This window comes from Bubalus kerabau, chromosome 14, assembly GCF_029407905.1.
Source record: "Bubalus kerabau isolate K-KA32 ecotype Philippines breed swamp buffalo chromosome 14, PCC_UOA_SB_1v2, whole genome shotgun sequence".
NCBI lineage: Eukaryota > Metazoa > Chordata > Mammalia > Artiodactyla > Bovidae > Bubalus > Bubalus kerabau.
Genome location: NC_073637.1, coordinates 2863689 through 2884979, shown reverse-complemented (window position 1 = coordinate 2884979; position 21291 = coordinate 2863689). Strand labels below are relative to the sequence as shown.

The following is a 21291-nucleotide window of genomic DNA, read 5'->3' as shown; positions in this document are numbered from 1 at the left end:
CAGGTGGCCAAAGTACTGGTGCTTCAGCTTCAGCATCAGTCCTTCCAATGAATATTCAGGACTGATTTCCTCTAGGATTGACTGGTTCAATCTCCCTGCTGTCCAAGGGATACTCTCAAGAGTCTTCTCCAGTACCACAGTTCTAAAGCATCAATTCTTCAGAGCTCAGCCTTCTTTATGGTTCCACTCTCACATCCATACATGACTACTGGAAAAACCGTAGCTTTTACTAGAGAGACCTTTGCTGGCCAAGTGATGTCTCTGCTTTTCAATACACTGTCTAGGTTTGTCATAGTTTTTCTTCCAAGGAGCAAGTATCTTTTAATTTCATAACCAATAAATCTCTATCTTTTTCTAAGCATGCTTCAGAATTCAGCTAGGCAATTTACAACTCTGCTTCAGGCTTCAACTGTGCACAGAGCCTCAAGGTTAGCCAGAGGTGAGCACTTAGGGCTTTTTCTGGTCTTTCATGAGTATACACTGTCCTACTTATGTTCGGGATTTTCTGTATTCTGGAAATAAGTGCTGTGCCGTGCTTAGTCGCTCAGTCGTGTCCAATTCTTTGCGACCCCCATAGAACGTATAGCCCGCCAGGATCCTCTGTCCATGGGGATTTTCCAGGCAATACCGGAGTGGGTTGCCATGCCCTCCTCCAGGGAATTTTCTCAACCCAGAGATGAAACCCAGGTCTCCTGCATTGCAGGCAGATTCTTCACAGTCTGAGCGCCCTGTGGACATAGTATTCCTCTTTCTTCCTTTCCAACTTTTTGGTTAGTCTATTACTTGCGCCAGTTGTTCTCCATTGCCTCGGGGAAATTACAACACTTGCCAGAATTGCCTTCAACAGTCTTGGGGGTTAGGCTAACAGCCCTGGACAAGCTGAGTATGCTTGGCAAGTGGGGTTTACAGGGGACCATCAGACTGGTTAAATAATGGCAATTCTTTGCAATGAAGGTGTTCTTCCACCGCTCCAAGTCGGGAAATACTGTTGGACGAAAGCGTGCAATAAAGCGGTGGATTCCGGGTTATGGGCATTTAGGCGTAGGCGCGCAGCACAGCTGAGCCTTGGAGAGATCAGCCGCGGGACTAGGGTAACCAGGTAGTTGGGCGTTGTCACGGCAACAGAGAGACACAACACCGACTTGCACAACCGTAGGTTTCCACGACGACTGGAGTAGCACCGCGATGCGGTGCGCGGCCTTGAAGGGCAGAGCCCACCCCCCGCCCCGCCCCGCCCCCTCACACGCCTCCCGGCTATCGCGAGGTTTAATATCCTTTGCCGCCGCAGAGGCCGATGGGAGCGGTGGCCGCGCTGAAGAGGGCCAAGATGGCGGCGGCGGCGGCTACGCTTCGCGGGGCGATGGTGGGCCCGCGGGGCACGGGGCTCCCGGGAGCGCGGGCCCGAGGTCTGCTGTGTGGCGCGCGGCCCGGGCAGCTCCCACTACGGACACCCCAGGTGAGCTCTGGCCCTGAAACTGGCCGCCGGGCGGCCCCGCATCCCGCTGAAGGTCACCGCGGGGAGGCTCCCGGCGCGGGCTTTGGCAGCGCGGGAGCGGCCTCCGCACCCGGGCCCCCGCCCCGGCCGGACCCCCGCCGCCTGCTGACCTTGGGCGCCTGGGAGCAGGGCTAGTCTCCACTCCTCCGAGCAGCACAAGGGCCTGATGCCGAGCGTGGGGGGCTGCGGGGCGGGCTCGCCGCCGGCTCGGGACCGGGGCCTTCCCCGGGGGTCGCGCCGAGGCTCGCTCCGGCCCCAGCCTCCCAGACTGGGCCTGCGTCCTGAACTGACCTCAGCAACTGCTTGTGACCTTGGCCTGTCCCCGCACCCTTGCTCACTTCGGCTTGATTCCCGGCCCAGGATCCAAGATCACGCCTCACATCTCCTCGGGGACAGAGCGGGTCGAGGGGTCCGCGGCGGGGAGGGCAGTGGCGCGCGAGGTGGCCGGTGTTGGGTGCATGAGAGTCAGATCCCCAGGTAGGGCTGGGTGGTGTTCTGAAAGGCGCTGAGCGGGACTCTTGCAGGCAGTGTCGTTGTCGTCGAAGTCTGGCCTGTCCCGGGGCCGGAAAGTGATTCTGTCAGCGCTGGGCATGCTGGCGGCAGGGGGTGCAGGGCTGGCAGTGGCTCTGCATTCTGCCGTGAGTGCTAGTGACCTGGAGCTGCACCCTCCCAGCTATCCGTGGTCCCACCGTGGCCTCCTCTCCTCCCTGGACCACACCAGGTGTGTGGCTGGCTGGGGGAGTTTATGGGTGGACCGGGTGGGGTAGAATCCTTGGCGCCCCTAACCCTGTCTCTCTCTCCAGCATCCGGAGGGGTTTCCAGGTGTACAAGCAGGTGTGCTCCTCCTGCCACAGCATGGACTACGTGGCCTACCGCCACCTGGTGGGCGTGTGCTACACAGAGGATGAAGCCAAGGCGCTGGCTGAGGAGGTGGGCACTGGGCATGCAAAGGACCCAAGGATTGGGGCTCCTGCTGTGCTGGACAGCAGGGTTGTGATGAGTCTCTCGGTGGCAGGTAGAGGTTCAGGACGGCCCCAATGAAGATGGGGAGATGTTCATGCGCCCAGGGAAGCTGTCTGACTACTTCCCCAAACCATACCCCAACCCTGAGGCTGCGCGTGCAGCCAACAACGGAGCACTGCCCCCTGACCTCAGCTACATCGTGCGAGCTAGGTAAGGGGCTGCCTGCAGGGTGGTGTGGGGAGTGAGAAAGGCCCACCTCATGCCAGAGGTTGAGGACACCCCAATCTGGTCCCAGGCACGGTGGTGAGGACTACGTCTTTTCCTTGCTCACCGGCTACTGTGAGCCGCCCACTGGGGTGTCGCTGCGAGAAGGCCTCTACTTCAACCCTTATTTTCCTGGCCAGGCCATTGGCATGGCCCCTCCAATCTACAATGAGGTCTTGGAGTTTGATGATGGTGAGAGGCCCCCACCGTGGGGATGGGCAAATTGGGTCCTGCTTTCCCTGTTTTCTTGCCCCAAGAGGTCTTGCACCTTCCTTGGTTTGGGGCACTATGTATGTGTATGGAGAAGCATGGGTCATATTCATACCATCTATATACTGGGGGTAGGGGTTGGGTCTCATCCCTTTTGAAGCTTTGGGCAGGGACCCCCTCGGACAGCCCTTAGACCACTTGTCCTTGACTCAGGCACCCCAGCTACCATGTCCCAGGTAGCCAAGGACGTGTGTACCTTCCTGCGCTGGGCAGCTGAACCAGAACACGACCATCGCAAACGCATGGGGCTCAAGGTGAAGGGACTGGGCCGAGGGGCACGGTGGGCCTGGGGACAGGCTGGGAGCTGAGCAGGGGTTCTTTCTGCCTCCCTCCTCTGAGCCTGCCTCATCCCCAGATGCTGCTGATGATGGGCTTGCTTCTGCCCCTGGTCTACGCCATGAAGCGGCATAAGTGGTCAGTCCTCAAGAGCCGAAAGCTGGCCTATCGGCCACCCAAGTGACCCTACCCGCTGTCTTTGCTGTCCTGAGCTTCAAGGTCCTCAGGCCCGGGAGCCACACTGGGCCTGCTGAGGTCTCAGGCAGCCCTCCTGGCCAAGCCCCTCTTCCTCTGGGACAAGAGGGGGAGGGGCAGGAGCTGGGGCTCTAGTTCCAGATCGTTCAGCGCCCACTGTGGAAATAAATTAAGTTTCTCAACACACCTACCTGAACTATCGTGTGATGGGAGTATAGGTTTGCAGGGGACTCTGGGCTTCTCAAGTGGTGGTAGTGGTAAAGGACCCACCACATGAGGGTTCAATCCCTGGGTCGGGGAGATCCTCTGTAGGAGGGCATGGCAACCCACTCCAGTATTTTTGCCTGGAGAATCCCATAGACAGAGGACCCTGGCGGGCTACAGTCTATGGGACCACAAGAATTAGACACAACTGAAGCAACTTAGCATGCGTGTGTGTGTGCGCGCACACGCACACACGCACACACACACACACACAATGGGACTGGGACCCTTGCCCTGAGAGCTCCCGGGGGTGCCCAGTGTAGTATGGTCAGGATTGCCCTGCACAGACTGTTGGCTGAGAGTCCAGTCAGCACTGAATATAGGACAGGAAGCAGAGAACTGGAAAATAGCAACATTAATTAGAGTGGCGAGTACTTGGTCACAGGTGAAAAGGGGGTCCTGAGCCCTGCTGCAGTAATCAGAGTCAAGTGAAAGCACTTGACTTTCATCCTGAGGACAGCAGGGAGCCCTGGTGCGTATCAACCAGGGAGAGGCTGGCCTCAAGTAGGAGCTGCAAGAGTTGATCCTAGGACTGGGGCTGGCTGGGAGAGGCGGGCAGCTCTCAGCCCTGCCAAGAAACAGGCAGGCAGAGGCCAGTGGAAGGAGCTTCTGGTCTCTTGGCTGGGCAGCTGGAGGTGCTTGCTGTAAACAGAATGGTCCCCATCTCTGAGGGGATGGCCCCTCCTGGCAGTCCACAGGGTGGCTGGGAGTGTCCAGGTTTACACAGCCATGGACCTGTCAGTGGGTGGAGGTCCAGGGCGGTGCTTCTTGGCACTGGCCTGTGGCCCTGGCCAGGGCTCTTTGCTTCAGAGCTTTTCTTGTCCCCAAGCAGGGAGTGTGAGGGGCAGTAGGGTGGGAGCAGCCTAGAGGAGAGGCGGCCAGGGTGGGGAGGGTGAGCGCTGAGAGGAGGGCAGGGTGTGTGTCTGAAGGGCCAGCCCAGGGGTCAGCAGATGGGGGGTGCCCTGCCCACCCTTGGCACCTTGGGTGCCAGGCCCCCATGCCTTGTGACCTGCATTCCAAGTGTGCTCTTCGGTAGCCTCCTGGGCTCCACTGGGAAGGCCCCACCCACCCAAGACTGCCAGGGTTCCTCTCAGAGGGCTCTCTGCCCTCCATCCTCCCAGGCTGCAGGAAGGCACAGTGAAAGGGCACGTGGCCAGCTCAGAAGTGTCTTTAATGACTCCAGCGAGCAATCAGCAGGGGTTCCCTGAGAGGTTCAGGAGGGGGTCCAGGGACCTTGGGCCTGGAAGGGAAGGGCCATCCTCTCTCCGCGTGACCTGGAAGGAGGGGAAGATGGGTCATTCTGCTTGTTCTGTCCTGTCCCCTCCCCGCCTTTGCTCCTGGTACCTTTGGGAGCTGCTGGGTGGAGGCTGTGGGAAGGGGGTCCCAAGCACAGGGCCTCTGGGTGCTGCACATCTCACAGCCAGGGCGGCTTGGGGCGTTGATGAAGGTGCACGATGGGCAGGGCCAGCCAGGCTAGGGAGGTGAGCACACGGTTGCTGCTCACCCGCTTTCAATACCCACAGTGCCAAGGCCACCCAGCCCAGTCCCTGCTCACCTGAAGGGGGCTGGGCAGGCTGGAGCTGGTTGGCTGAGGGGTTGGGGGCAGCCCCAGTGACTGTGGGAACAGGCGGCCTAGTTCCCCATCCACCTTCTGGGGACGCTGAGGACTGCGTCCTGCGACAGAGGGGGTGAGACTCGGGACCGTGGCGGGCTGCACTCCACCTTCCTCATCCCGCCCCAATCAAGGACTGACCTGGGGCTTCTCGGGGAGCTGAGAGCAGGTAGAGGAAAGCAGGGTCTCCATCCCGCCGGACCCCATAGAAAGCGAGGCTGTGTTCAGGGACACACAGGCACCTCCCGATGACCCAGCGCTGCACAGCCGGTGGGAAGCCAAACTCTGAGAACACCTGGGGCCAGAGTGTCAGAGTGTCACCCAGGCCGCCTCCCGCCACCCCCCACCCGGGTTCCCCAGACCACGTGCTCGCCTGCTCCTGGAGGGCCCTGATGGTGCAGTGGGGGTGAACCTGCAGTGAGACATGGGCAGAGGATGCAGCGTCTTCAACTGTGACCTGGAGCCTGGGCCAGAATGGAGGTCACAGGTTAAGGATGGGGGACCTGAGAGGCCTGGGGGTCCGGGTGAGAAAGAGGTCCCAGGCCTTACCTGATGGGGCCAGGAGGAAAGTAGGCCTCCTGGAGCTGGACCCTGAGGGCCACATGACGCTGTGCCAGGATGGCTGCTGCTTGGGCTGCTCCCTTCTCATCCCCACCCTCTACGGCCCGGGTCAGGCGCCCTGCCAGCTCTTCTGCAGGGGAAGAGAGAGCCATTGCAACCCCACACTGGCTACTTCCCCCAGCCCCTCCGGCCACCTGCCTTTACCTTTCTCCATCAAGTCTCCAGGGCTCCAAGGAAGATCCACCTTGGGCTTGGGGGCCTTGGGTGTGGGCACTTCAAGGGGACTAGGCGGGGAGACAGGGCGCGTTTCTGGGCCTAGGGCTGGGGGCAAGCTGTCACTGCCTAGGAGGAAAGATGTGGGGTGGGCTGGTGGTCTCTTTGAGATCTGGCCCCCCACAGAGTACACACCAGATCTGGTCCCCCACGGAGTACACACCCAGGCCTCTGCTGTTTCACCTCAGGCTTCCAGTACCTTTGTCCCCCCCCTCCTCAGCTCAGCCCATGCCAGGGCCTTGCCTTGGCCCAGTCTTGGCCCCTGCACACCCCGGAGGTCCGTGCTGACTCCACTAAGAGTTGCACTTGGCTCTTTCTTGGGCTCTGGAGTCCTTCTGGCCTCCTTTGCTGCCCAGTCCCACCTGCAGCCCTCCTCCACAGGGGCTGGGCCACCTCTCTTGGCCTGTATAAGCCCTCTCAGCCAGCCAAGAAGCTCCCTGGGCCTCACAGCAGAACCAGCGGAAGTCTCCAGGAGTCCTGCAGTCAAGGTGGCCTCCTTTCAGGGAACTCGGACGTCTCTCCTGGCTCTGCCATCAGCACAGAGCACTCTGGGCTGATCCCATTCCAAACAACCCCTCTCCAGCTGGTGCTTGCCCTGAGCGTGCCACCGGCTCCCTTTCTTACCTCCCACTTACGCCCTGCCCATGTGGTGCAGATGCAGTTCCTTTGCTTCAATATTGTGAGCCATCTGCCCACTCAGATAAGCAGGGCTCCCGAGCACCCAGCACCAGGCCTGCCTGGAATCTCTAAGGCCTTGAAGGAGTGCTTACTACAGGTGCAGAATACACATGTGGTGAACCAACCAACCAATGTATGCATGAAAGAAAAGTGTCTTTCTCCCTCCGCAGATGCTGCTGTCTGGACCTCTCTTCCATCTCACTGGGTGCTTTTTGCTCACCAGCTCACCTGTAGCATCTGTGAACTCCTTCCCTGATGCACTGGCTGCCTGCCTGACCCTCTCCTTGTTTCTGTCTTCTAGTGACCTTGGTTGACCTTTTCTACCCCCAACTTTTCCTCTTCAGAACCCAAGCTCCTTCTACCTCCTTTCCCTCCCACATGTTTTAAGAACCTGACAACTTCTATGCTCTCCCAAACAGGCCCTCTGCAGTGTCTGTTCCTTCCAGCTTCTCAACCATTAACTTTTCCATTCAAACCTCCAGGAAATCCAGCCAAGTCCTCTCCTAAGCATCTCTGGAAACATCCTTCCTCCCTCCAGGCCTGTCTGCATCACCCACACGAATGCAAGGCTCCACCAGTTTTCAGAAACTTGAATCTGAGCCTGTCACTCTCCCACTGAGTATCTTCCACGCTTCTGATAGTCTTGTCTTCTCACCCCGGTCCTGAGGGTCTGCATACACTGCCCCTCCACACCTGTCTGGCACTGCCTTCGGTCTCTGTTCCTTTTCTCTACTTCCTCACTCCTGGGAGTGCTCCCAGAACCCCAGCAGTGGGCAATAGGGGCTCAGCTTTCCCCATTACTGCCCCCATCCAAGCCTGGGGGGTTGGGGCTACTCCTGCCCTCTTGCAGAACAAACACTGGCCCTGGCCTGGTGAATCTTTACTCCAGGGCACTGACCATTCTGTCCTTCCACGGTAGCATCTCGGACTAGGGCTGCCCACTGCTGAGCTTCCTGAGGGTTGGCGAAGTGCAGGCTGAGAGTCCCAGGCCCTCCCGGTGGAGGCTGCAGCTCATGCTGGCAGGGGCCTCGGACTGTGTAGGAGACTGACTCCAAGGGCCACTCCAAACTGACCTGAGGAGAGGGACAGTCCAGGCTCAGTGCCTCCCCCAGCACATACTGCATGATAATCAAAGGAATACAAGGTAACGTTTGTCGACTACTTACAACGTCCTAAGCCTTTTACTAGTGTTATTTTATGAAACCCTCACAGTAATCCTACAAAGGGAAGTACCAGCATTATCCCCATTTTACAGACAAGGAAACAGAAGCAAGGAAAAGATAACGGCACGCGGCTAGCAAACGGAAAAGCCTGGCTTCAGGCTCAGCGGCCAGGCCGCGCGCCCCCGCCGGCCCCACTCACCGCCCCGGGGCTCGCGCCCAGCATTTCCAGCCGGAAGCGCCCTGGTCGCTCGGGGTCCGCACTCAGCTGCAGCCTCCGCGGCTGGGCCGCCACGTCCAGGCCGGCGCCCAGTGGCCTCACCGCGACATGCACGGCCAGGAGCACCGCGGCCGAGCCAGGGTCCGAGCCCGCGGCTGTGCCGCCCGCCGGCGGCGCCATCTCCGGTCCGGCCCCCGCACTGCACCCCCGAGCCCGCTTCCGTGGCCTTGGGTCTTTGAACGCCTACACCGGCCGGAAACTGTAACCACGAGCCTGGGGTTCCGGGCGCTGCCCGAGCGTCGGAGCCGTCTGCCGCTCCCGCTTCGCCCACGATGGCGCTTGGCCCGAAGGTCTCCCGACAAAAGCGGGTGAGGCTGGGCTTGGAGGCCTGTACTCCAGGCAGAGCGTCAGAGACGCCAGCACCGGCCACGAATGGAAGGCCCTAGAGGCTCGGGTTGGGGCTGAGTTCGGCGGTCCTTATGAACCCAGTATCTGACTCCCAAGCCGAACGCTACTCCGGAGCCCCTTCTGGGCCGCAGCCCACCTCCCGCCGCTCACGCGGTAGCCTCACTAGTCCACTAGGCCCTCCGGGGAACTGGGAAGCCACTGGGGCGGGGCCTCGAGGGCCGCGGCCAATAAACGCTAGGGTGGGAGGAGGGTTCGCACGGCCGGAGAAGATGACGGACAGGGGTCGTATCCAGTAGGAGCGGACATCGGGACTGAGCGGCGGATGCCACCCCCAATGACTGTGCGAGCTCCCAGTTCCGACGGCTGGAGCGGGCCATTCAGACGCGTGGGGCCGGACCTGGCAGACGCTTGTTGTTGTCCGGCTCCGGGAGGCAGAGGTCGTTCGCTCGCTTGCTCGGGCCCTCTGTGGCGGTCGGCGGACAAGTCGGTCGCGATAGTAGGGCGCCGTGCAGGGGCGAGGCTATGTCGCGGTGGCAGTCCGCAGGGGCCGGCAGGGCCAGGAGTAACGGGACGTCGCCGCGGAGCTTCTTCCCCCGGATACAGTGCGGCCCGAGTGGAGGCCGCGGCGCCTCCGCCCGTTCTTGAGAAGCCCGCGCCGCGCAAGGCCCACCCCGCCTTTTCAGCCGCACCGACGCCCATCGACCTGACCCTGCCGAGTCTGGCCCGGCCCGATTGAGCGCGGCGCAAGCAGGTAGGTGTACGCCCTGTGCCCGGCGGCGACCCGGGCTGTCCGGACTACAGTGCCCAGCGGGCTTCGCGCCGGCGCGCATGCGCGCACCCCGAGGCGCACGGCTGCCTGGGACGCGTAGTTCCTGCGCCCCGGCTGGAGTTTCCCCCGAGACCCGGCGGACTCTGGGGCGCCCTAGCGGCCTGTCTGGCTGACACTCCGGGGGCCTCAGGGCTTCTCTCCGCCCTCTCTCATACTTTTGAAGGAAAACGGAGGAGCTCATGGTTTCCTCTCTCCCTCACTAGAAAGCCGTCTGTAGAACAGGGAAGAGCGCCGCGTCCAGGCGACGGCAGAGCCGAGCCCCAGATGTCCTGGTTCCTTACCGGAAGCAGGTTTTCACTTTGGCCAGAGGGAAACTGCAGGAGTCACGCCCCTTCGCGGACTCCCGGGGCTCTCCTTGGTGGGATGGAGAGTGTTGAGGGAGAGACTAACCCACCGTCCTCGGGGTTAGCAGGATCCCCGGTGGGTCCCCCAGCCTGGCCAAAGAACTCCTGTGAGGTGCAGGAGGTGTAGCTGAGCTGGGCCTGGACTTGCCGGTCTTACCGTTTCTCCCGCCAGTGCTGAAGGGCTGGAAGCAGGCTGTAGAAGGGGCCCAAGTTGTTTACAGCAGCACCTCTTACCGCAAGGAGGTCTGAAAGTGGAACCCCACGGGCCAGATTCCCATGGACTGATCTCCGTCCTCAGGCAGCACTAGCCCCTGGAGCACAGAACCCTTCCCGAGGACATGAAGCTGCTGGAGAACTCCAGCTTCGAGGCCATCAACTCGCAGCTGACCGTGGAGACGGGAGATGCACATATCATTGGCAGGTGAGGTTGGGGCTCTGGGGGCTGGCCTCTTAGGGGCCACTCTGCACTGGTTCTGGTTGAGCATGGGAGGTGGCATGCTCCACGGTCCTGCCTGCGTCTCTAGGATCGAGAGCTACTCGTGTAAGATGGCGGGTGACGACAAGCACATGTTCAAGCAGTTCTGCCAGGAGGGCCAGCCACATGTGCTGGAGGCTCTGTCCCCACCCCAGACCTCAGGCCTCAGCCCCAGCAGGTGAGTGGGAGCAGGGCCTGCCTATGGGGGACTGGCGAATGGGCCAGCACTGGGCTGACACTTGTCTCTGTGCAGACTGAGTAAGAGCCAAGGTGGCGAGGATGAGGGCCCCCTCAGCGACAAGTGCAGCCGCAAGACCCTCTTCTACCTGATTGCCACGCTCAATGAGTCCTTCCGGCCGGACTACGACTTCAGCACAGCCCGCAGCCATGAGTTCAGCCGGGAGCCCAGCCTCAGCTGGGTGAGGGTGGGGTTGGGGAAGGGACCTGCAGGCCCACAGCCATCCCAGGTGTCCTCCCTAACTTAGCGTGCTCAGCCCGGTTCATTCCTGCTGCCGGGCTCCTCGTCAGCCCCAACTGTGACCATCCTAGGTGGTGAATGCAGTCAACTGCAGCCTGTTCTCAGCTGTCCGGGAGGACTTCAAGGCCCTGAAGCCACAACTGTGGAACGCGGTGGATGAGGAGATCTGTCTGGCTGAATGCGACATCTACAGGTGGGCTGGCGTCCCTGCATGGGGCGGGGGTCCTGGGTCTCTGTGGCACTGGGATCTCACGCCACGTCTCACCCCCCACCCCGCCCCAGCTACAACCCAGACTTGGACTCAGACCCTTTTGGGGAAGATGGCAGCCTCTGGTCCTTCAACTACTTCTTCTACAACAAGCGGCTGAAACGGATTGTTTTCTTCAGCTGCCGCTCTATCAGGTTGGCTGGCACCTGTCTCCCTCCGTCCCCTACCTCCCTGTTTGGCCCACACACCTTTTCCCCACCCCATTCCTAACTTTCTCCTTCTCGGACATCCTCTCTGGAGTCAGCAGTAGGCTGGGGGCAGGCGATTTTAAGACTGGTCTCCCCTCCCCCCAGTGGATCCACCTACACTCCCTCGGAGGCAGGCAATGAGCTGGACATGGAGCTCGGGGAGGAAGATGAAGAGGAGGAGGAAGAGAGTGGAGGTGGAGGCAGCGAGGGTGGGCCTGAGGAGCCTGGAACCATGGAAGAGGACAGGTGTGAGATCGCCCCAGCAGCCTCCCTCCATGGACCCTGGGGTGGGCAGGGCAGGGCAGGGCCCGCTCTGCCTGGGCTCCTGGGTGTGGGCTCCTCAAAGCTCACTGCACACCACCCTTTGTGCAGGGTCCCGGTGATCTGTATGTGAAGAGAAGAAGCAGAGGCCCTAGCTTCACCCAGCTTCGACCAGGGCCTGGACCTGCCCACCTGAGGGCCCAGGTCCCGGCGCTGCCACAGCACCAGCCCACCCTAGGCCATGCCTGCCTAGCCCTTGGCTCTAGCCTGTGGCTGTCTACTCACCGCCACAGGCTGCTGCTGCCCACTGTGGCTGGACTAGACAGCACAGCGCCTGGTGGGAAGAGCCACTGCCCTGCTCACACAAACTGACACTGGCAGGGGCTGCTGGACCGCAGAGTTTATTTTTGTATTTTGTGTGGGCTCAGGCCTGGGCCTTCACACTCCAGCCTAAACGGCCGGAGACCCAGCAAGTGGTCCCAGGGCTCATCTGCCCACTTGTACCCCGCCACCTTGCCCATTGGGCAGCGTGCACTGAGTGTCACTTTGCTGCAGCTGGTTTGTTTCCAATAAAAGTTTCTGTGACTTAGTGTGGACCTAGACTCACGAGGCGTCAGGGTGGGGCCTGCGTCGAGGGCGGGGCCTGCTGCGGCTGGTATCCTAGCAACGGTCTTAGGGGCTGTTGAGCTGCCTGGACCCGCCGGTTTTGAAATGGAGTCGGAAGTGTTGGATGCAAGCAACCCGTATACAGTAGGAGGCGACTACCTGATTCTAGACCAAGACCCATATGAGACCGACATTTATGAAGTTCCGGACCCGGGGCTCCTCAAGGAAGAGAGGGGTGAGGTGGCTTGGGCTCACTGAGGCACAGGTTCTGTCCTCGGGGAATGCAGCGCTCCCTGGGCAGTCTTCTAACTGGGCAGGGCTCCGAGGAGGGCCCTTGGCTGCCCACGACCTCCAGAGTTAGGGACCCAAGACCACACTGTGATGACTTCCACTGCCGGTTCGCAGAGTCGTCATTTTCGGAGCGGGCCCCACAGCTTTTTACCAACAACTCGCAGTGGCAGAACATGGCTCAGAGTGCCCGTGCCCGCCAGCTGTGGCTGCTCCTGCGTACAGGCCTCCAGACCTTTGTGGAAAAGGTGCGGCTCGGCCATGGCATCTATGTCAAGGCCTCTTTCCTGACCTGGCTCTTACCCTAGGGGTCCCCAGTAGGATCCCAGCCGGGGTCCTCTTGGCATCCCTAGGCAGGTGCCCTGCCTACCCCCAACCCCAGGCCCCCGCCAAGTTCACTGCAGTCTTGTTGATTCTGGCCCATAGGAAAAGAGAGCTGAGCTGCATGTGGCGCGCTTGACGCACGGGCTGGAACCCCTGCGGCGCCTGGAGGTGGCAGCCGGGCTGTGTTCGGTGGCACAGGACCCCGTGGGCAGACGCTTCGTGGTGCTGGACGGTGCAGGCCGCCTGCACCTGCACAGAGAGGATGGCTGGGCACAAGAGAAGCTGTTGGCTCCAGTTGCACTTACAGGGCTAGTGGCGGTGCTGGGCCCTCTGGGCACTGTGGGCCGCTTTGTGGGCTGGGGCCCAGTGGGGCTGGCCATACTAAAGTCCGACCTTAGCCTACTGTGGCTGAGTAAGCCAGGGGAGCATGGGGTGCCAGGCCACGAGCCCATCTGCTGCCTGCCGGTGCCAGATCCCGGGCTGCTACTGGTGGCGGAGGCAGGCGGAAGCCTGGTGCTCTGGAAGTTCCGTTCAGGGGGCCGCTGCCTGGTTCCCCACAGGTCACCTCTGCAGCTACCGCCAAGCATCTCGGGTGCGCTTGCGCGTCTGGCTCTGGGGCCTCGGTCTCCCCATCACGACCCATGCTGCTTCGCAGCCTATGGCTCAGCCGTGCTCACCTTTGATCTGCAAACCTGGGCTCTCACAGATGTGCGTCGGAATCTGCACAAAACGTGAGGGGGGCCCAGGGACGGGTGAGGGAGGGCGGAAACCATGAGGCGAGGCTGCGACGGAAATCCAGTCGTCAGAGGTGCAGGTGGGCGCATGCGCGTGCAAGCACACAGCAGTCCATGGGCACACACACGGCAGTTCTGAGTCCACCCGGCCTCCCTCTCACTCCTCAGCACCATCTTCGACCTGGCGTACTGTAAAGAGGTAGAGGCCATGGTGACAGCTTCCCGGGATAGCACGGTGAAAGTGTGGGAGGCTGACTGGCAGATCCGCATGGTGTTCGTGGGACACAGAGGTGCGCTGGGCCACGGTGGCTCCTGAAGCCTGGTCTCCCTCCACCCTGGGCACAGCCCTCTGCCTTCAAGAGCCCCTGGCACAGAATGTCTGCTGCTTCCTTGCCAAGCTTCTCCATCCTGGCCGCGACCCTGACCGAAGGCTCCCCCTTCCTTGGTCCTTGGGACACACGAGTGACACGCGCCCCTCCCGCAGGCCCGGTGACCGCGGTGACCGTGCTCCCGAACACAGCCCTGGTGGTGTCGGCTTCACAGGACGGGACGCTGCGCACGTGGGACCTTCAGGCAGCAGCGCAGGTGGGTGAGGTGGCACTCACCTGCTGGGGCCGAGGCGTGCCGTCGGAGAGTGTGAGCCGTCTGCTGGCCCCCGCTGGCCCGGGCTGGCCCTTGCTCTCCTTGGAGGCCCGCAGCGTGGGGCTGTGGCGTGCGCGGGAGCTCTACTCGCCGTTGGCGCAGCTGTCTGCGCCGGTGCTCCACCTGCAGTTGGCGCCGGCGCTACCCAAGCCCACCGCCCCGCACGTGGCGCTGCCCGCCCGCCTCGTGTGCGCCTGCGCTGACGGCTCGGTGTACCTGGTGTCAGTCTCTGGAGGACGCACCGTGAGCGCGCTTCTTCTGGAGCCCGAGGACTGCGCAGCTGCCGTGGCCTACTGCCTGCCTCGCGAGGCGCTGTGGGTGCTGACGCGCGCCGGACACCTGCTGTGTGCCAATGCAGCACGCTCCCCAATGCGGGTGCTGCGCCGCCTGTGCCCGCCGCCGCCACCCGCGCCCCAGCCCTGCTGCCTGCACCTCTACAGCCACCTCACGGACCCCACCAGCGCGTTCACCAACTGGGAGATAGTGTGCCAGTACAAGGGCGAGCTGTGCCGCGGCGATGTGGCCTGGGCCTGGAAGGACAAGAACCGGTGGGTGCCGCAGCCAGCCAGGGCTGGGCAAGACAACCGGGCCTGTGCCAACGGGCTGTGGTCGCCAATAGGTACCTGCCCGTGGTGGGGCACACTGATGGCACCTTGTCCGTACTCGAGTTGCGCTCCTTGAAGACGGTCTTCCGAACGGAGGCACACAGCCCGGGCCCCGTCACTGCCATCGCGTCCACCTGGAACAGCATCGTGTCCTCTGGTCGGTACCTCTCCCCCCTCCCCCGCCACGCCGGCAGGGGACTCCTTCCCTCCCCAGAGGCGCCACTGTGGCTCCTGCCCGCACAGGGGGAGACCTGACTGTGAAGATGTGGCGCGTCTTCCCCTACGCCGAGGAGAGCCTGAGCCCCCTGCGCACCTTCTGCTGCTGCCACCCGGCGGTGGTGCTCTGCGCCCTTGGCAAGCGCGTCACGGTGGGCTTCGAGGACCCGAACAATGCCACCTATGGCCTGGTGCAGTTTGGCCTGGGCAGCAGCCCTCGCTATGATCACCGGCCCCAGGACGACCCCACCGACCGCATCACCGGTGAGGGGGCAGGGCCAGGGGAAGCCCAGGCCTCCGAATGGCTCTGACCCCTAAAGCTGAGTTCTGGTCCCCAGGCCTGTGCTGCTGTCCCACGCTCAAGCTGTATGCCTCTTCCAGCCTGGACTGCACCATCCGGATCTGGACAGCGGAGAACAAGCTGCTGCGGTGGGCTGGGGAGGGGTGGGGGCAGGGAGCAGCTGCCTGGGTTTCCCGCCTTCACCCTACCGGAGCCCGGCAGCTGGAGGGGGTGCAGGGGTGGCCGGGGCCTTGCCTCTGTTCCTGCCTTGGTGTTCTACTCAGAGAAGCAGAGCTGGACTCCCACCCTGAACCCCCCTCCAGGCTCCTACATCTGAACGGTGCCCCTCAGGCCCTAACCTTCTGCAGCAACAATGGGGACCTGGTCCTGGCACTGGGCTCCCGCCTCTGCCTGGTGGACCACAGATTCTACCTGCCCACATCTTACCTGCTTAAGGTGTGCAGTGAGCACAGGTGGGCGGGGCGGGGCTGCTGTGGGCAGACAAGCTGCCGAGGCCAGGGCTCCAGGCTCCTTTCCCTGTTCAGAACCTGTGCCAAGAGGTCCCTGATGGGGTGGATGATCCTCCACTGCCGCTGACCAGCCCAGAGTCACTGACTGCAGCCCAGCTACAGAGGCTCGCCAACCTGCGTGGGGTGGCCAGCCTCAGGTCTGCTGAGAGGCCTGGCTGAACTGTCCCAGAGGCCTCCACCCGGCTCCCGTGGGTCAGGGCCTGGCCACATGCCCCCACAGGAGACCCCAGAACTCCCAGGCCCCTCGGCCACTCACCGCAAGTCCATGCCAGTCCTGACCATTAATGGTTCCCCACCAGGGGCCTAGGCACCCACCCCGGGGCCCCAGCCCAGCCTCTGCCCTACGCCGCTGGCAATGCCATCCGTGTCCCATGTGCCCCTCCCTGTCTGCAGCACAGCCTTGTGTTTCATCCATCGCCAGACAACAGCTCCTCAGCAGCCAGTGTTGGAGGAGGTGGGGTGGCTTCCAGTGCCCCCCCAGCCCCCAAGCTCAGGGCCCTCCCCTTCAGTCCCTGGGGCAGGCCTGGGATCCCTGCACTTGTCTGGGTGGCACACGACAAGGCTTAAGGAAGAGTGAGCTGACCCCTGACCCCCACCCCAGGACTTGGAAGTCCTGGTTGCCCGGAACCAAGACCTTCAGCAATTGAGACTGGGGCTGGAGAGCCCGGCAGCCCGGCCCCAGCTGACTTGGCAGCAGCGCCAGCAGGCCTTTGATAACTACCTACATCTGATCTACGGCCCAGGCATGCTGGTGAGCATGGGGCCGCCCGGGGCCTCCCTGTGCCCTGGGCCTCTGACCTGCCTGTGTGTCCCGCACGCCTCCCAGGGTCTGGATTCTGAAGCAGAGCCCCAGCAGCAGTGGGGCACGGTGGCCCTCGCAGTGGAAAAAGAGACCTGGGACCCAAGTGCCCAGCCCAGAGATGGCCCTGCTCTCGGGGGCACTGAAGCCCCACCACTGCAGGACGTGGGGACCCTGGGCAGGCGCTTTGCCTGCCCGCCCCGAGTCCCCTTGCCTCTCCCACCCACCTACCGGAGGGTGCACAGCCGAGCATCCCAGGTGAGGCCTCCCACTCCTCCCACCCCTGCCTTCACCTCATAATTCCTACCCCCCACCCTCTGACTTCTTCCGCGGCAGCTACTGGCCCGCTCCTCCCTGAGCTGCGAGCTGGGCCTCAGTCTGGACCTGCAGCTGCAGTGGGATCAGCTCAGCAAAAAGCCTCTGGCCTGGGATCCACCGTCCCCCAACCTGGGGCAGAGCAGGGTGAGGGTCTGGTGGGAGGAGGCTGCCACTGGGGGCAGAGCTGCAGGGACACTGGAGCCCCAGGCCTCTGTCCTGTTCCCTCCTAGACCTCCCTGCTGCCGCAGAGGCGGCCCCAGGAGCTTCTCTCCAACCTCAGCGGCTTCTTCCCTGCCACCATCCATCCTTACAAGGTGAGAGCCCCAGGCTGAGCTAGAGGCGCCTTCCTCCGCAGGGCGCCCTTCTTGGAGACCGCATCTTCCCCTGGCTGTGCACCTTTGTGCCAACTCCACCCTGAGGGCCAGGCCCACCCGCACTCCCCACCCCCAGCCCAGTTTCACGGCTGCTGCTCGTACTCTGGGAACCAGCTGCCAGAGGGCCAGGACCCTGGAGCAGGCTCTGGGGAGGCCAGAGCCTCTGCTGCCTGCCCTGCCTGCAGACACTCCCAGCGAGTGTTGGGGGCGGGGCCTCTGGACTGTGTGTGGGAAACCATTGTCCTGCCCCAAGGGGAGCGGAGTCACTGGGAGCCACCTCCCCACTCTGCCCCCCTCTGCCCCCCAGTGCCCAGACAGACCTAGCCCCTCCCCGACGCTCACGTCTGGCATTCCCCACTGAACCTTCCAGCTACTACTCTATCTACCCAAGCCTCCAGTACACCCCCGGGGGCTCCTACTGCCCCCCTCCCTTTTTTTCTTCTTGGCTGCTGTGCATAGCTTGTGGAATCTTAGTTCCCTGTCTAGGGATTGAACCCTGGTCCTGAGCAGTGAGAGGGAAATCCCTCCTATGGCCCCGGGCTGAGCTGGTGCAGAGCGTGTGGGTGTCAGGGCTCCCAAAGGGTAGCCTCACCCGGACTTCCCTTCTCGGCCACCACAGTGGACTGCACTCTGCCTGTCCTTCTGCCTGACTCTGGGAGGTTCTCTCTTCCTGACTGGGGTCATGAACAGGGCTGTGAGCCTGGCTTAGCTCCCGGACATGGGGCAAGTGCCCGCCAGGGTGGCCTCTGGGGTTGGCGAGTTCAGGCCCTCAGCCCAGCCCACTGTGCCCTGCCCGCAGTACTGGCGGGGGCCCATCCGCTTCCCGGGCTGCGTGCCCAACTCGGTGGTGCTGCAGCAGATGTGGCTGCCCGAGGAGGTCAGCGGCCTCGGAGCCCTCGGCGGACTCTCGGGCAGCCGCGAGAGCAAGGTGAGGCAAGCTGCAGGGCGGGGTCTGCGGGAGGGCGAGCCCCCTCCCCTGTCCCTGGCCTGTGGCCAGGGCCTGGTTCTCGCCTCTGCAGCAGCACAGGGGCCAGGAGGACCTGTGGCTGGTGCGGGGCATCAGGCGGCGCCACACCAAGCAGCAGCAGAAGCTGATCCAGTGGCTGAGGGATGAGGAGGACGAGGACGAGGAGGAGCCGGACCTGGACTGGAGCTTGGAGTCCCCGAGTCCCCCGCACAGGCTGCCCTCCGACCCGCTGCTGGTGCCCGTGAGGCTGCGGGCGCAAGTAGGCATTGGGGGCTGGGCCGGTGGCAGCGCAGGGGCGGCTTAGGGAGGCAGGGTCTGCAGCTGCTGCTGCTGCTGCCCCTAGAGCGCCAAGGACCCTATCCTGAGCCTCAAGGGCACCCACGAGGACACCGCCAAGATCGAGACCTACCTTCACCACCCCCAGTTCCACTATGCGCAGTTGCTCTGGGAGCAGCGCTACGGGCATCTGCCAAAGTTCCTGCAGTTCTTCGTTGAGCAGAACTGGTTCAAAAAGCTCTTCCCCATCTTCACCCTGCAGGTTCGGGGGGGTCTCGGAAGCACGGACTCGGGGGTGGGAGCAGGGGGGCTGGAGCGCCTGGGGTGACAGCAGGGGGCGGGGCTTGGCAGGCCTACCCCAAGATGGGCACGGTGGAGGGCCTGGCCTCGGCGTTCATGGACCTGCTGGAGGAGGCCTCCTGGGCTGACCGCGTGCATGTGCTGCGCGCGCTGCTGCGGCTGCTGCCGGACCTCAGCAGAGAGTTCTGTAGCCGGCTGCAGGGCACCCTCCTGCACTTGCTCAACCTGGAGCAGCCCCCCAGCCTGCAGGTGAGCGCCTCGCCCCCAGCTGGCCCCACCCTGCCCCAGGCGCAGGGCACTGATCTCGCTCTCCACCTGCGCTCAGGACCGGGTCCAGAAGCAGTTTGTGATGCTGGCACTGCAGCTGCTCCTGGCGTGCTCCCTGGAGTCTCGCGAGGTGGTGGTGGAGCTGATGTCCTACTTCCTCTACTCGCCAGCCCCCTTCCGGTGAGTCCTGCTCCCGCTGGCCCTCCCCGCTGTGGGAGGCCGCCCACAAACCTCCCACACCTGCTCCAGGCCGGAGCTCCGGAGGCTGCTGGATGGACTCGGCCTTCAGGACCCACAGGGCTTCCTGTTCAAGGAAATGATGACCTGGGTCCAGGGCCCAGACCCCGAGTCCAAGGCCACACTGCGCAGGCGCTGCTGCCAGAAGCTGGAGGAAATGATCCAGCAGCTGCAGGTCTGGGCAGGCGGGGTGGGGACAGGGCTGGGCAGCCTGCCCATGGAGCCTCTTGTCTTCTCCCCAGGCTTTCCCCAAGTCTGGGGGTGGGGCGGGGAGGGAACCAGGTGAGGCCAGTGGGCTCCTCTCCCTACTCCCTCTCTGTGCCTCCTCCATCTTCCCCTCCCCTGTCCCCATCGCCCAGGATCTTCCTGTACCTCCCCAGGAGGAGGGGAAGGTGGGGTCTCTGCCTTGGACCCTGGTGCACCTTCCCCTAGCTGCCTCTCCTGCAGATGGAGACCATGCAGCTGTCTGTAGCCAAGATGTCAGAGGTGCTGCCCAAGGTCTCAGAGACTTCAGGACTTCACCCCCCTTCTAAAGAGGCCCTGTTGCAGATCTCGATGCTCTCTGGGGCAGCTGGTCACGTCTCTGTGACATCCTCCAATGTCTCCCAGACACCCTCTCTGGTGGTCTCACCGGGGGTGTCAGATTTGACCACCCTGGAGCCCCAGGCCCAGCAGACGCTGCCACAGCTGCACTTTGCTCGGACCCGACGTGCACTGTCGGAGACCCTGACGCACTTCTGCCTCCAGCCTGAGGTCGTCTTGCGGTCCTCTGCGCCCGCCATACTGCCCCATGAGATGCCGCCGCATGAGATGCCGCCCCATGGGATGCTGCCCCATGAGATGCTGCCCCATGAGATGCTGCCCCTGGCGCAGATGGTCTGGTCACAGTCCAAAATGCTGGACCTGGGGCCCATTGATGCACTCAACTTCTTTTGCGAGCAGCAGTGCATTAGGCAGCAGGGGCCCCTGCCCGAGGAGCCCTACAGCCCACTCCCAGGCCCTCCCCTGCCCCCGCAGTTCTGTGGCATGGTGCTGCCACACTCCCCGGATCCCCGGTGAGCAGGCCATGGGCTCCAGGGTGAGGCTGGGGCAGAGCCTGTGTGGGGCGGCTGAGGCGCTGGCTCAGTCAAGCCCACCTCCCCACCCGACAGGCACGACCGCATCCTCCGGCTTCAGGAGGCCAGGGTCCAGAGGTGTCCCATGAGACTGAGGGGTGAGTGGGGTCAGGGATGGAAATCGGACCCCGGCCCAGCCCAGTTCCTACCAAGCATCCACCCCACACCACAGTCTCACCATCCTGCCGGCCCCCCAGGCCGAATGCTGTCCCGGCTCTGCGTGGACCGTTCCCTGGACAGCACCATCCGCATACTGAAGCTGCCACTGCCTCGGGTGGAACTGCAGCCTTTCCCCCCAGACTGGCCCAGGTCTGCCCGTCCGCTGCCCCCACGGCTCCTGCACCCTGCCCTGCAGCGCTACTTTCTGCCAGATGACACCAACCCTGACAACTACCGCTGACCCAGCGAGTGGCCTTGGCCTGGCCCTGGCTCCCCCTTCCCTCCAGCATGAAGACGCAGCTCTCCAGCCAGCTGTCTGCCCCAGCTAAGGCTCAGGGCTGGAATAAAGTCCAGAGGCCACAACCCTCACACTGAATGCCACCTTCACCTTTGGGGGCCACTGAGCTGGGCAGAGGGTCTGGTGTGTGGTGAACCTGCTGGTGGCCAGTTGCACGTGTGAGGCATGTGTAGGGGCCTGGTGGGGTCTGGGGTGGGACAGGATCTGGGCTGGGGTCAGCACATGTTGAGCAGTGTTCCTGGTGGGGGTGTGTTCGTCTGCCCAGAGAAGGAACCCATAGCACGGGCATGTCCCTGCTCAGGCACTCAGCCAACCTTTCCTTGTTAGTTACTGGGGTCAGGATGGGCGGGAGATACCAACAGGTGGACCGGGGAGAGGGGAAGGTCTGGGTGGTGGCAGGTGTGTGTGGGGGAACCTGTTCGATGCAGATGAAACCAGGAGTGGTCGGAGCTTTGCTACGTCTAGGCTGGAAAG

The 21291-nt window shown here is 62.9% G+C and overlaps 4 protein-coding genes across 5 annotated transcripts; 3 read left to right on the top strand and 1 right to left on the bottom strand.

Moving 5' to 3' along the window:
- Window positions 1–1285: 1285 nt before the first annotated feature.
- LOC129626485 (cytochrome c1, heme protein, mitochondrial) lies at window positions 1286–3649 on the top strand. The gene is made up of 7 exons (XM_055545543.1): window positions 1286–1456; window positions 2020–2216; window positions 2299–2425; window positions 2511–2668; window positions 2754–2914; window positions 3146–3246; window positions 3348–3649. Exons 1-7 carry the CDS (start codon window positions 1295–1297, stop codon window positions 3450–3452), a joined length of 1011 nt encoding a protein of 336 aa, XP_055401518.1. The 5' UTR covers window positions 1286–1294; the 3' UTR covers window positions 3453–3649.
- Window positions 3650–4879: 1230 nt separating this feature from the next.
- SHARPIN (SHANK associated RH domain interactor) lies at window positions 4880–8938 on the bottom strand. The gene is made up of 9 exons (XM_055545542.1): window positions 8214–8938; window positions 7750–7924; window positions 6105–6242; window positions 5889–6030; window positions 5713–5803; window positions 5481–5634; window positions 5283–5401; window positions 5072–5200; window positions 4880–5001 (listed from the first exon to the last, which is right to left on the bottom strand). Exons 1-9 carry the CDS (start codon window positions 8409–8411, stop codon window positions 4918–4920), a joined length of 1230 nt encoding a protein of 409 aa, XP_055401517.1. The 5' UTR covers window positions 8412–8938; the 3' UTR covers window positions 4880–4917.
- Window positions 8939–9057: 119 nt separating this feature from the next.
- On the top strand, window positions 9058–12068 carry MAF1 (MAF1 homolog, negative regulator of RNA polymerase III). 2 transcript variants are annotated; one of them, XM_055545544.1, is made up of 8 exons: window positions 9060–9390; window positions 10111–10233; window positions 10337–10465; window positions 10541–10706; window positions 10837–10958; window positions 11048–11167; window positions 11327–11467; window positions 11594–12068. In XM_055545544.1, the coding sequence occupies exons 2-8, from the start codon at window positions 10151–10153 to the stop codon at window positions 11613–11615; spliced, it is 783 nt and encodes a 260-aa protein (XP_055401519.1). In that variant the 5' UTR covers window positions 9060–9390; window positions 10111–10150; the 3' UTR covers window positions 11616–12068. The 2 variants fall into 2 exon arrangements, with proteins under 2 accessions (XP_055401520.1, XP_055401519.1); XM_055545545.1 differs by lacking the exon at window positions 11327–11467 and having other exon boundaries at window positions 9058–9390.
- A 125-nt stretch (window positions 12069–12193) lies between these two features.
- WDR97 (WD repeat domain 97) lies at window positions 12194–20797 on the top strand. Its single transcript, XM_055546871.1, has 22 exons — window positions 12194–12323; window positions 12494–12624; window positions 12803–13431; window positions 13603–13724; window positions 13919–14624; window positions 14696–14838; window positions 14925–15161; window positions 15236–15326; window positions 15501–15633; window positions 15723–15861; window positions 16106–16161; window positions 16309–16764; window positions 16843–16968; window positions 17055–17138; window positions 17998–18126; window positions 18218–18424; window positions 18509–18703; window positions 18793–18990; window positions 19067–19188; window positions 19258–19420; window positions 19693–20300; window positions 20382–20797. Exons 1-22 carry the CDS (start codon window positions 12194–12196, stop codon window positions 20758–20760), a joined length of 5184 nt encoding a protein of 1727 aa, XP_055402846.1. The 3' UTR covers window positions 20761–20797.
- Window positions 20798–21291: the final 494 nt, after the last annotated feature.